The 13,183-nt window shown below is 44.7% G+C and overlaps 1 protein-coding gene across 1 annotated transcript in view; it reads left to right on the top strand.

The window, feature by feature from the left end:
- Window positions 1–13,183, top strand: part of ncanb (neurocan b) — a 256,911-nt gene that overhangs the window by 131,062 nt on the left and 112,666 nt on the right. Inside the window, exons 6-8 of the mRNA XM_088348929.1 lie at window positions 3,538–3,665; window positions 5,459–5,752; window positions 7,883–8,581. Of these exons, the coding sequence (XP_088205055.1) occupies window positions 3,538–3,665; window positions 5,459–5,752; window positions 7,883–8,581 (1,121 nt within the window). The remainder of the gene's footprint in view (window positions 1–3,537; window positions 3,666–5,458; window positions 5,753–7,882; window positions 8,582–13,183) is intronic.

The raw sequence follows: 13,183 nt of genomic DNA, 5'->3' as shown, positions 1-13,183 counted from the left end.
CTAATGCCGACGCATCTCACCGAAGCGTCGCGGGGATTCCGGATGCTTTTAACCTCTCAGTGACTTCCCACCTCGCCTCCCTCGAGTACCAAATGTGTTTGGAAACAATCACAGACTAAGATGGATGTATAATTAGTCGACACGAAAGGGAACGACTTCTGGTTTTCTAATTGCCTGCAGCGGGTTGTGACATGTTATGAACGGTGCGCCGGCACTTTAATACACGATTGGGAGATTTTTTGTTTTTTTTCAAAGAGGAAGTTTAGATTTTCTCTGGTAAGAGTCATTTGGGAATTTAAAAAAATGCCAACCCAATGATGAATGTAATTAAACCAGGAAGGAGAGACTCAATGGAGTGGTACAATTTGGAGAAAGCGCCTCGAGGCGAACAAATCGTCACTTTCGTGTGAAAAAAGCTTATCTCTAGAATTGTTTTTAAGGAGTCTAAAATAACATTATTAATCCCACCAAGATATATATTGGAGAGTCTGTCAGAACCAGAACAGGAAACAGAACCCACTCGCGTAACGTTACTCAGTTTGTTGGGGAGAAGAGAAAAGAGCGCACACTCGATCCGGAGATCGTTGGCTGCGGGGAGTCGATTGCTCGGAACGCAGAAGTGGTCAAAATCAAACAGATCGTGGAGAGAGCAAAACAAGAGCAAAAACAGGGGGAAAACAGAGATTCTGAGGGCTTGACGTGTCAAAATAGAGTTTTGTAGACACTCCGACAAAAGGCGACTCACAGGACAGCGTTTAAGTAGTGACAGGGAGCAATCTGTCAATGAGTTTCAGCTGGTGACCATGGGCGGGGCCAATTGGGCGCCCTGGTAACCGTGACAGATTCATGTTTTTGCAGTTGTTTATGTTTAAGCATGGACCTTTAAGAAAGGACGTGTCGCGAGTGTCATGATTACTGATGTGACTCAGCTGTGCTTCCTGTCAGTATTTGAACCCAGTCCTGTCTGTCCCCTGTTGTCAGTCCGTCTGCAAACCTCAATGAACACTAGGCAAGCCTTTTTCAACCCTGACTCCCACCTGTCCCGTTCTTTGCTCCTGTCTGTCTCCAGCTTCGACCCATTTTAATCCCAACCACGTCTGCTCTCCCGTCCCAGCTTAGGACCTCTTTTTTGTCCCCTGACTACGTCTACTTTCCCATTCTGGCTCACGACTCCCTTCCGACCCCGACCACGCCTGGCTCTCCCAGTCCCGCCTAACGACTCGTTTTTTTCCGTCTCTGACACCGCCATCGCTCGCTGCGGAAGATCCACTTCCGCATTCGGAGCACTATCCGAGTACAAGAGCGACTTGCTTCCCGCGTCCAGCGAACACCGGACCGTGGGCGCAGCCCTTTCTCTTTCCTCCAATAAAACTTGTGGAAACATAACGCAATTGGGTCCTGTTTCCGTTCTGGTCCTGACAGCGAGGGAACGGGGACGAAACAGATGCAAAAGTTTTGTGCTTTGAAGTCAGTCTGTGTGTGAACGGTGTGAGCGACGACCAACAGTAGCTCTTGTGTGAATGTTTTGGTGACTGAGTGCATCATTGATCACATCCCACCAAAAACAATTTTGGTGATGTTTATTTCTCCATAAAAACATGAATATTGTCAGCCTTTTTTCCCCTCTAAGTACCTATTTTTACCCAAACTGTGATGATGTGTTGCATATAAATATGCATTATTTTTAAACAATTTCTATTTGAAATCCTTAATTGTGACCATGAGTAAGAAGATGACCAGGAGCCCTGCACCACCGGTTGTTGTTGTTTTTTTTCCATTGAAGTTTTTCTGAACGTAAAAGCGAGATTTGTGAAATTCCGATAAAGAACGTAGGTGTTTCCTGTCTCTTGAGGACTTGTGAGAGGTTCACCGGCTAGGTAGGGGAGACGACGTAGAAAACTGAGAATAGGAAGGCCACGAAGTAGAATACCATGAAGAAGACTAAAAAGAATACAACAAATAGGTAGACCACAAACATCTAGTGAAAACCACAACAAAGACAAAGAACAATCCCATGAATAAATAGTAAAAGATGACGATCACAAATAAGGACAAAAAGGAGAAAACCACAAAGATGAAGATCATGAAGAGGAACATGACCATGACGAAGACTGAAAGATTATACCAAAGAAGTCTATGCAGAAGAAGAAAATCAGGGAGAAGAGGGAGACCAGGAAGATCACCATGAAAAAAATACCAGAAAAATTTTCAAAAAACCATGAAGAAGACTTAAAAGATGAAGACTGCAAATAATAAGGCAACAAAAAAAGTAGTGTGAAAAGAAGACCACCAAAATGAAAAAAAAACACCACAGAGAAGAAGAAAAGCAGAAGACCACACATAAAAAAACCCCACAAAGAAGTAGTAGAAAATGAAAATCCCATAGACAAAAGAGGGAACAAAAGAAGACCTAGTAAAAAATAAAGACCATGAAGAGGACCACAAAGAAGAAGAAGAAGAAAAACAAGAAGAAGACAAAACCCTCAAAGAAATAGGAAAAAAGACCAGGGGAGAAGATGGCCATGAAAAAGATGATCACAAAGTAGACCACAAAAGAGAATGAGGCTATGAAGGAGAAGAAGACAATGAAAAAGAAGACCACGACCAACAATTGAAAGACCAACAAGAAGATGATCACAAACACTACAAGGGAGAAGTATGCCACAAAGAAGAACACCATTAAGAGGGAGATCATGAAGAAGACTAAAAAATCGACAAAAGAGAATACCAACAAGGAAATTACAGTACCAACAAAAAAACAGAAGAAGAAGAAACCAACAAAGGAGAAGCACACCAGAAAACCACCAGAAAAAAAGAAGCCAACCATGAATAACAAGACCACAAGAAAGAAAAAGACCACAGGTGTCATAAGAAGAAGACGAAGAAGAAGAACACCATGAAGAGAAAGAAAACCAACAGGAGACTCCTACTGTCAGGGTTGCCGTGGTGCCCAATTGGCCCCGCCCATGGACACCAGCTGACGCTCGTTGACAGATTGGCTCCCTGTCAATATCCTGTCCTGTGAGTCGCCTTTTGTCGGTGCGTCTGAGAATCTTTTTCCTGTTTTTGCTCCTGTTTTGCTCCCGCCACGATCTGTTTGATTTTGACTTTTTCCGTTCCCGACACCGTCCCACTTCCTCGGCTGAGCAACCTACTCCCCGCGACCAACGATCTCCGGATCGAGTATGCGCTCCTTTCTCCTTTCCCCAATAAAACTGTGAGTAACGTTACGCGAGTGGGTTCTGTTACCTGTTCTGGTCCTGACACCTACTTAGAGCACCGATTTACCGCCATTCCTTTTCAGCCCGATTTCATAAGAAGTACTCTTGAAAAGTAAGGTTGCAATATCAGGTTTTGAAGAAATATCCAAGACCCTTTCAAGGAGAAATCAATCCAAAACTCTTGACTAAAGCGTGTAGAAATCAATTGAAAAACGCTGGTAAAAAAAAATACTTCTCCGGTATTTCTCCCATTTCCCGGAACTTCTAAAAAAACAAAAACGTGTTTCTTTCAACCACCTCCGGCTGCGCTCCGCAGGTATCCCATCCAGTCTCCTCGGCCGGGTTGCTATGGCGATCGTGACGACTCGCCCGGCATCCGTAACTATGGCAACAGGTTCCCGGACCAGCTCTTCGACGTGTACTGCTTCGCCAAGCGACTACAAGGTAGGCCCGGTCTTACTGTTTTATTTTGTTTGTTTATTTTCACCTACTGTTGTCACGGTTGCCCATTGCCCTCACTTGGCCCCGCCCGTTTGGCGCCAGCTGCGGCTCGTTGCCTGATTGGCTTCCCTCCTGTTTAAGCTCGGTGCTCTCACTCACCCCTTGTCAGTCCGTCAATCAATCTCTGCACCCGCAAGACGTGTGTTTTGACTCCGTCCGGTATCCTGCTTGTGTATCCTGTGTGGTTTTGATCCCGTCTATCTGGTCCTGTTTGATATCTGACTCCAGTCTCTCAGTGTCTGGTATCGATCCCGTCTGTCTCGTCCTGTCTGATATCTGACTCCAGTCTCCAGTGTCTGGTATTGATCCCGTCTTTCTCGTCCTGTTTGATATCTGACTCCAGTCTTCAGTGTCTGGTATCAATCCCGTCTGTCTCGTTCTGTCTGATATCTGACTCCCGTCTCCAGTATCGGTTTCGATCCCGTCTATCTCGTCCTTTTTGATATCACTCCAGTCTCCCGTGTCTGGTATTGATCCTGTCTGTTTCGTCCTGTCTGATATCTAACGCCAGTCTCCAATATTGGTTTAGATCCCGTCTGTCTCGTCCTGTCTGATATCACTCCAGTCTCCAGTGTCTGGTATCGATCCCGTCTGTCTCGTCCTGTTTGATATCTGACTACCGTCTCCAGCATTTGGCCATTACCATAACTCATTAACGCGTAGCCGTTAGTATGGATAGTTAGCATGTAGCTATTAGCATGACTCGTTCGCATAACTTGTCAGGATGTATCTGTTAGGACAACTTGTAGCCGTTTGCATAATTTGTCAGCATTTCACTGATAGCATGTAGCCGTTAGCAGGATTTTTTAGTATGTAGACGATAGCATGTACCTGCTAGCATAATTTGTTAGCATGAAGCAGTTAGTATTTAGCCATTCGCATGTAGCCGTTAGCATAATTTGTCAGCATGTAACTGTTCGCATCATTTGTTAGAATTTAACTTTTAGCATGTAGCCGTTAGCATAAATTGTCTACACGAAGCAGTTAGCATTCAGCCGTACGCATGACTTGTTAACGGGTAAGCGTTAGCATCAATCGTTAGCATGTAGCTGTTAGCGTAGAGTGATTAGCATGACTTGTTAGCGTGTATCTGTTCGCACAACTTGTTGGCTTTTAGCCTTTGGTATAATTAGTCAGTATTAAACTGTTAGCATGTAGCCGTTAGCAGAATTGGTTGGCATGTAGCCGATAGCCTGTAGCCGTTAGCATAACTTGTTAGCATGTAGCTGTTAGCAGAATTTGTTAGCATGTAGCTGATAGCATTTAGCCGTTAGCATGACTAGTTAACATGTAGCCATGTTAAAGATAAAGAATATATCAATTACCCTCACCGTGCTATAACAGCAAATCTATTTATTATCCGATTTATAATTCCCATTTTTATCAATCTATCAATGCAAAACACTAACTGAGCTTCTGTTCTCCAAACCCCTGGACAAAGTACTCAATGCAGAGGATAAAGACTAAATCAATTACCCTCATCGTGCTATAACAGCAAATCGATTTATTATCCCAATTATGGTTCCTATGTCTATCAATCCATCAATGCAAAAAAACTAACAGAGCTTTCTGTTCCCCCAACCCCCAGACAAGGTACTCAATGCAGAGGATAAAGAATATATAAATTACCCTCGTTGTGCTATAACATCAACTTATGTATCATCTCATTTATGGTTCTTATTTCAATCAATCTATCGATGCAAAAACTAACGGAACTTCCCGTTTCCCCACCCCAGGTGAAGTATTTCACTCCACTGTGGACGGGAAACTGAACCTGGCCACGGCTTCCATCCACTGCCGCTCACTGGGAGCAAAACTGGCCACGGTAGGCCAACTCTACCTGGCCTGGCAGGCCGGCCTGGACCGATGCGACCCGGGCTGGCTCGCCGACGGCAGCGTTCGATACCCTATAAACGTCCCCCGGAAAAATTGCGGAGGGGACGAGGCCGGCGTAAGGACGGTCTACAGCAACCCGAATCGGACCGGCTTCCCCGACACCACCGCCGCCTTTGACGCTTATTGCTACAGGGGTAAGAGTGTCAATCAAGTCCGTTCTTTAAGGTTTTAACATTTATTAAACTGAAATCTGACTCCGAAGACACTTCACGTGTCTCGTCTGAAGCCGGAGAAATGTAATTAGCCGAACGACGAGTGTAGTCGACCTATCAATTCATTTAGCCGAATTAAAGAGTTGAACAAATCGGATCTTTCTGCCGTGCCAAAATTAAAATCGTGTGCAGAAGACGACGGAGTTCGAAGGTCTTCCCATTTTATAACCTATGCCGATGAAATGTTCACGCACCATGACCAAGCCGCTGCGATTGGTCCGCGCTGTCGTCGATGCAAATTTCCCAACCATGATTTGAAGAATGGGAGGAGGGGTGATAGGTGCCAGGCACATACTCCCAACACCCCAGGCGAGGTGATAAGTCATTGTATCTGCACAGAATGCAGAAAGGAAAGGCACATTCCAATGCAAAAACGCGGTTTACGACACCCTTTTCTCAAAGTTTGCTCTCAAACACTGAAGTCAGATTTTAGAACAAGTATATTTGACTTTACGTAAGATAAAACAGTGTATAAAATAGCATATAACTTCATTTCCTGCCACGTTGTTTTGAATTTCTCAACCGAGTGAGAATGATTGACGTTTTCTTTTCCAAGATGTCGTCAACCTCGTGAATAACAATTCATTTTAAGTGAGCAAAACAAGAGCGGCGGCCGGGGAGTAGAACCTGAAGTGCATTTGTCACAAACAAGCTCGTAGATGCTCATCTTTAGGACTGAAACAAATTATGTTCTCCAGAAAACTGGGAAAAGATGAAAATGTCAATATTGGGCTTCATAACCGACTGTTTTTTTTTTCAGGGGCAAGCTACGCCGTCTATATATTTTATACCTCAACAACACGGTGAATGCTGATAAGTTTAAACTCTAGTAGACAATCAATATAAGGAGAGAAGACATCAATGGATTGTTTTACCCGCAATGACCGAAAGAGAAGATTTCAAATGAGAAGGCAAAACCCTCCCCTGAGCCCTACTCTTTTATTTACATATCCTAGGTTGCAAAAACATGTCCGCCCTAAACGGTGTGGGTATCAAAGAACGCCACACCATTGGCTGATGACCAAAACGGTGCATAACAGTTAAAACAATGCGTAAAAATAACTGACATGCTGAGAAATCACAGTTGTCCAATGTAAAAACAGAATCAACGTATCAAACTCTTAACAGCTTGTGACTGGAATGAGTAGGATAGGTTACAAAGGCATGTCAGTCCTAAAAGGTGTGGATATCAAAGAACACGAAGACTGAGGATAGGCGGTGCAGATGATGGATGGATGCAAAATATGATTTCGTTAAAATTAAAAGTACTGTACAGTGAACCCAGCTAACTTTTGACTGTCTAGCCAATTGCTATTGTGCTTTGTGTTTTGTATTTTGATTGGCTAAACAATATCATCTGTTCTTCTCTATTGACCCTTTCCGCACATGTGATCTAACCACACCATGATGGACAGCAGTAAACTGTAGCAAACAGTGGGTATGGCTAGTAAACGACATTCAACAAAAGGTATCCTATTTAACACCATTAGCAATGACTATTCAAACCAATATTGCACCACTATACTGTAACTGGAGTATCCCCATACACCAGTGCTGATCGAAAAGCTTATAAAGGTCTGGATGCTTACCAGTAATTTTAAGCTTGTACTGGGCTTTGTTGTGCTAAAAATTGCACCCCCATCATGAAATGACGTTTAATGGGGAAAAGACAAAAGTTGAGGCATATAAGATTCTGCCTCATTAATGTTCTATGTTTGTGTGTGACTTATAGGCTGCAGAAAAGTCGGGCCGTTTTTTTTGAAAATAGACACAATTGTTGATTAGCCCTCTGCAAGTGTCTTTAGCTAGGTTTGGTGTCAAGATACCCCCAATAAATATAAACAAAATCCTTAAATATTTGCTTTTTTGTACACACGGCTCATGGGCTCCCTAGCGCTTTCTTAACAAACCACAGCCGCAACCACTTCGCCCAAGTGAAATGGCCGCCAGTGCCGAGCCTGGCAATGCCTGGCAATTCTGAGATAGATACAGTAGATAGATTCTTTAATTCTGCTTGTTTTAGGTAAAATATTCTTGTTTTCTTTCTCTTAGCACACAAGCCTTCAAATATGCAAGCCACAGAAGCTCTGGCTTTACCCTACGCCGACTCTCTTCTAAGCCTATTTGCTAAGACCGCAAGGGAATCCGGCTCGAAGGACCAAAACGAAGTAGCCTCCAACAACTCCTCGGACTTCTCAAATGAGGATTTGATCCACTTGAGGCCTGATGATAGTATGGATACACACCAGGAGGACTCTTCAAACAAAGACTGGCACCAGGAAGAACCACGTTTCCTAGAAAGTAGCAAAGCTCCTCTAAAGCTGACCCAAAATGAGGAAAATACTTCTTTTGTCCCTGTCCCATCCACGACCTCCACCACTTCCCAACCTCACACTGCCAAAAGCATCCTGGCTGACTTTGTCAACACGTTGATGAAGCCTTTCAAGTACTGGGCCGCCCGAGGGACGACCGAAATATCCGATACCGACCGAGGGACGGTCGAAACCTCAGACAACAACCAGACGTCGAGCTCTCAAGCAAGCGATGGCAAGAACGATGGCGGAAACGCAATCGGCGAGCACGGAAGTGACGCTTTCCCTTCTCAGATGGCGAGCGGATTACCGAATTCTGAGGACGGTCTCTCCGATCGCGAAAAAGAAGAGGTGGCGCTGGTTCCCTTAACGCCTGCAGTCAAAAAAGCGGGGAAAAGCGAAGCCGATACCCAGCATGAGAGCAAATTTGCTGATAACGGTAAGCCCTTTTTTGTAGAATCTTGTTTTTTAATCTTTGGACATTTACAAAAAGCTCTAGTGTTTAAAACAGTTTTTGTTAGTAGCATGTCATTTTCAGACCACTGAAATATATCCAAGGACCACAAATGGCCCCGGACCCTGGTTTGAAAATCCAAAAGCTAGAATGTTTATTTGCATATGCTGAAAATTAATATTAAATAGACACATTTGGGGCGGCACGGCAGCTGGGCGCAGTCCCACGGTTCAGAGTTACCGCAGCCTCCCTGTGTGGAGTTTGCATGGTCTCCCCGTTCTCTCACATTCCAAAAACACGGATGTCAGGTAAATTGACCGGTCCAAATTGTCCCTAGGTGTCAATGAGCAAGCGAGCTGTCTGTCCCCTGTGTGCCCTGCTAGTTCAGGGTGTCCCCTTTCCACTGCCGATAGATAGCTGGCTTTTTTCTAAATTTTTCCTTCTGTTTTTCTCTTCCTTTTGTTTCTTTTTTTCTCAGCTTTTCAATACTTTTTCATTTTGGTATTTTTTTCTTTTTTGTTTTATTCCCCCCTTCCTTTAAGTCATTTTGTGCATAATTTTACATAATATTTGGTCAAATAGGGATGAAAGAAGCAAAAACAACCCGAAGAGCCGTTTCGGACGCGAAAGAGCCGGTTCCTTTTAGTGAGCCGAGCCAAAGAAGCCGCTTCTCGACAAACTCTACTGACTTTACTCAACTTCGTTCGACATTGACTTCAAAATACCGCATTCATGACACAACGTCGGGGGAATCGTAGGTCCACCCCATAAGCGATGTGCAAATAAAACAAGCGGAATCGAACCCTGCAGTCCGTCTAATAAAACAACGCCTCCTCCGCGATGTTTCGAGCTAAGGGAGGACAAAATTGATGCGGCGGAAGAGTTGACAGGCGGCGTCGGTGCTGCTGACACTGTCGGCAATAACTTCTCCTACTCTCGCCATTTTTTTTTTCATTCTTATTAAATGTCATCACCGCAGACAGGTAGCGGTGCGGATCTGTCTTCCTCGTTATTGTAGCCCAGCGCCGGCAGTTTAATACCACTCGGTGGGGATTTCCTCAAGACGTCGCGCTCTGTCGAGTAGATCAGGACAAGCTAGACGGGAACGAAAACTGGAGAAAATAATAAACGAGAGAAAAACAGACGGGAACAAAACTGGTGTATTCAAGGTTAAGAAATTCAGATCAGGGATTTCGGGTTATAGATGTCATGAAACGGAACGGGACTGTCTTGAAACGGGTCGGGAAGCAGGAAGTAGGAACTCATTTGCGTAGACAATCTGTCACTAAGCAGGAGAAAAACAGACGGGAACAAAACTGGTGTATTTAAGGTTAGGAAATTCGGATCGGGGATTTCGACGCTTGTGATAGATGAAACGGAACGGGACTGTCTTGAAACGGGTCGGGTAGCAGGAAGTAGGAACTCATTTGCGTAGACGATCTGTCACTAAGCAGGAGAAAAACAGACGGGAACAAAACTGGTGTATTCGAGGTTATGAAATTTGGATCGGGGATTTCGACGCGTGTTATAGATGTCATGAAACGGAACGGGACTGTCTTGAAACGAGTCGAGAAGTAGGAACTCATTTGCGTAGACAATCTGTCACTAAGCAGGAGAAAAACAGACGGGAACAAAACTGGTGTATTTAAGGTTAGGAAATTCGGATCGGGGATTTCGACGCTTGTGATAGATGAAACGGAACGGGACTGTCTTGAAACGGGTCGGGTAGCAGGAAGTAGGAACTCATTTGCGTAGACGATCTGTCACTAAGCAGGAGAAAAACAGACGGGAACAAAACTGGTGTATTCGAGGTTATGAAATTTGGATCGGGGATTTCGACGCGTGTTATAGATGTCATGAAACGGAACGGGACTGTCTTGAAACGAGTCGAGAAGTAGGAACTCATTTGCGTAGACGATCTGTCACTAAGCAGGAGAAAAACAGACGGGAACAAAACTGGTGTATTCGAGGTTACGAAATTTGGATCGGGGATTTCGACGCGTGTTATAGATGTCATGAAACGGAACGGGACTGTCTTGAAACGGGTCGGGAAGCAGGAAGTAGGAACTCATTTGCGTAGACGATCTGTCACTAAGCAGGAGAAAAACAGACGGGAACAAAACTGGTGTATTCGAGGTTATGAAATTTGGATCGGGGATTTCGACGCGTGTTATAGATGTCATGAAACGGAACGGGACTGTCTTGAAACGGGTCGGGAAGCAGGAAGTAGGAACTCATTTGCGTAGACGATCTGTCACTAAGCAGGAGAAAACCAGACGGGAACAAAACTGGTGTATTCGAGGTTACGAAATTCGGATCGGGGATTTCAACGCGTGTTATAGATGAAACGGAACAAGACTGTCTTGAAACGGGTCGGGAAGCAGGAAGTAGGAACTCATTTGCGTAGACGATCTGTCACTAAGCAGGAGAAAAACAGACGGGAACAAAACTGGTGTATTCGAGGTTACGAAATTCGGATCGGGGATTTCGACGCATGTTATAGATGTCATGAAACGGAACGGGACTGTCTTGAAACGGGTCAGGAAGCGGGAAGTAGGAACTCATTTGCGTAGACGATCTGTCACTAAGCAGGAGAAAACCAGACGGGAACAAAACTGGTGTATTCGAGGTTACGAAATTCGGATCGGGGATTTCAACGCGTGTTATAGATGTCATGAAACGGAACGGGACTGTCTTGAAACGGGTCAGGAAGCGGGAAGTAGGAACTCATTTGCGTAGACGATCTGTCACTAAGCAGGAGAAAAACAGACGGGAACAAAACTGGTGTATTTAAGGTTAGGAAATTCGGATCGGGGATTTCGACGCTTGTGATAGATGAAACGGAACGGGACTGTCTTGAAACGGGTCAGGAAGCGGGAAGTAGGAACTCATTTGCGTAGACGATCTGTCACTAAGCAGGAGAAAACCAGACGGGAACAAAACTGGTGTATTCGAGGTTACGAAATTCGGATCGGGGATTTCAACGCGTGTTATAGATGTCATGAAACGGAACGGGACTGTCTTGAAACGGGTCAGGAAGCGGGAAGTAGGAACTCATTTGCGTAGACGATCTGTCACTAAGCAGGAGAAAACCAGACGGGAACAAAACTGGTGTATTCGAGGTTACGAAATTCGGATCGGGGATTTCAACGCGTGTTATAGATGAAACGGAACAAGACTGTCTTGAAACGGGTCGGGAAGCAGGAAGTAGGAACTCATTTGCGTAGACGATCTGTCACTAAGCAGGAGAAAAACAGACGGGAACAAAACTGGTGTATTTAAGGTTAGGAAATTCGGATCGGGGATTTCGACGCTTGTGATAGATGAAACGGAACGGGACTGTCTTGAAACGGGTCGGGTAGCAGGAAGTAGGAACTCATTTGCGTAGACGATCTGTCACTAAGCAGGAGAAAAACAGACGGGAACAAAACTGGTGTATTCGAGGTTATGAAATTTGGATCGGGGATTTCGACGCGTGTTATAGATGTCATGAAACGGAACGGGACTGTCTTGAAACGAGTCGAGAAGTAGGAACTCATTTGCGTAGACGATCTGTCACTAAGCAGGAGAAAAACAGACGGGAACAAAACTGGTGTATTCGAGGTTACGAAATTTGGATCGGGGATTTCGACGCGTGTTATAGATGTCATGAAACGGAACGGGACTGTCTTGAAACGAGTCGAGAAGTAGGAACTCATTTGCGTAGACAATCTGTCACTAAGCAGGAGAAAAACAGACGGGAACAAAACTGGTGTATTTAAGGTTAGGAAATTCGGATCGGGGATTTCGACGCTTGTGATAGATGAAACGGAACGGGACTGTCTTGAAACGGGTCGGGTAGCAGGAAGTAGGAACTCATTTGCGTAGACGATCTGTCACTAAGCAGGAGAAAAACAGACGGGAACAAAACTGGTGTATTCGAGGTTATGAAATTTGGATCGGGGATTTCGACGCGTGTTATAGATGTCATGAAACGGAACGGGACTGTCTTGAAACGAGTCGAGAAGTAGGAACTCATTTGCGTAGACGATCTGTCACTAAGCAGGAGAAAAACAGACGGGAACAAAACTGGTGTATTCGAGGTTACGAAATTTGGATCGGGGATTTCGACGCGTGTTATAGATGTCATGAAACGGAACGGGACTGTCTTGAAACGGGTCGGGAAGCAGGAAGTAGGAACTCATTTGCGTAGACGATCTGTCACTAAGCAGGAGAAAAACAGACGGGAACAAAACTGGTGTATTCGAGGTTATGAAATTTGGATCGGGGATTTCGACGCGTGTTATAGATGTCATGAAACGGAACGGGACTGTCTTGAAACGGGTCGGGAAGCAGGAAGTAGGAACTCATTTGCGTAGACGATCTGTCACTAAGCAGGAGAAAACCAGACGGGAACAAAACTGGTGTATTCGAGGTTACGAAATTCGGATCGGGGATTTCAACGCGTGTTATAGATGAAACGGAACAAGACTGTCTTGAAACGGGTCGGGAAGCAGGAAGTAGGAACTCATTTGCGTAGACGATCTGTCACTAAGCAGGAGAAAAACAGACGGGAACAAAACTGGTGTATTCGAGGTTACGAAATTC

The sequence above is a fragment of the Urocampus carinirostris genome, chromosome 12 (assembly GCF_059441175.1).
Source record: "Urocampus carinirostris isolate Australia breed hairy pipefish chromosome 12, RoL_Ucar_1.0, whole genome shotgun sequence".
Lineage (NCBI taxonomy): Eukaryota > Metazoa > Chordata > Actinopteri > Syngnathiformes > Syngnathidae > Urocampus > Urocampus carinirostris.
The sequence above is the reverse complement of the archived record's forward strand: the minus strand, read 5'-3'. Positions and strand labels throughout refer to the sequence as shown.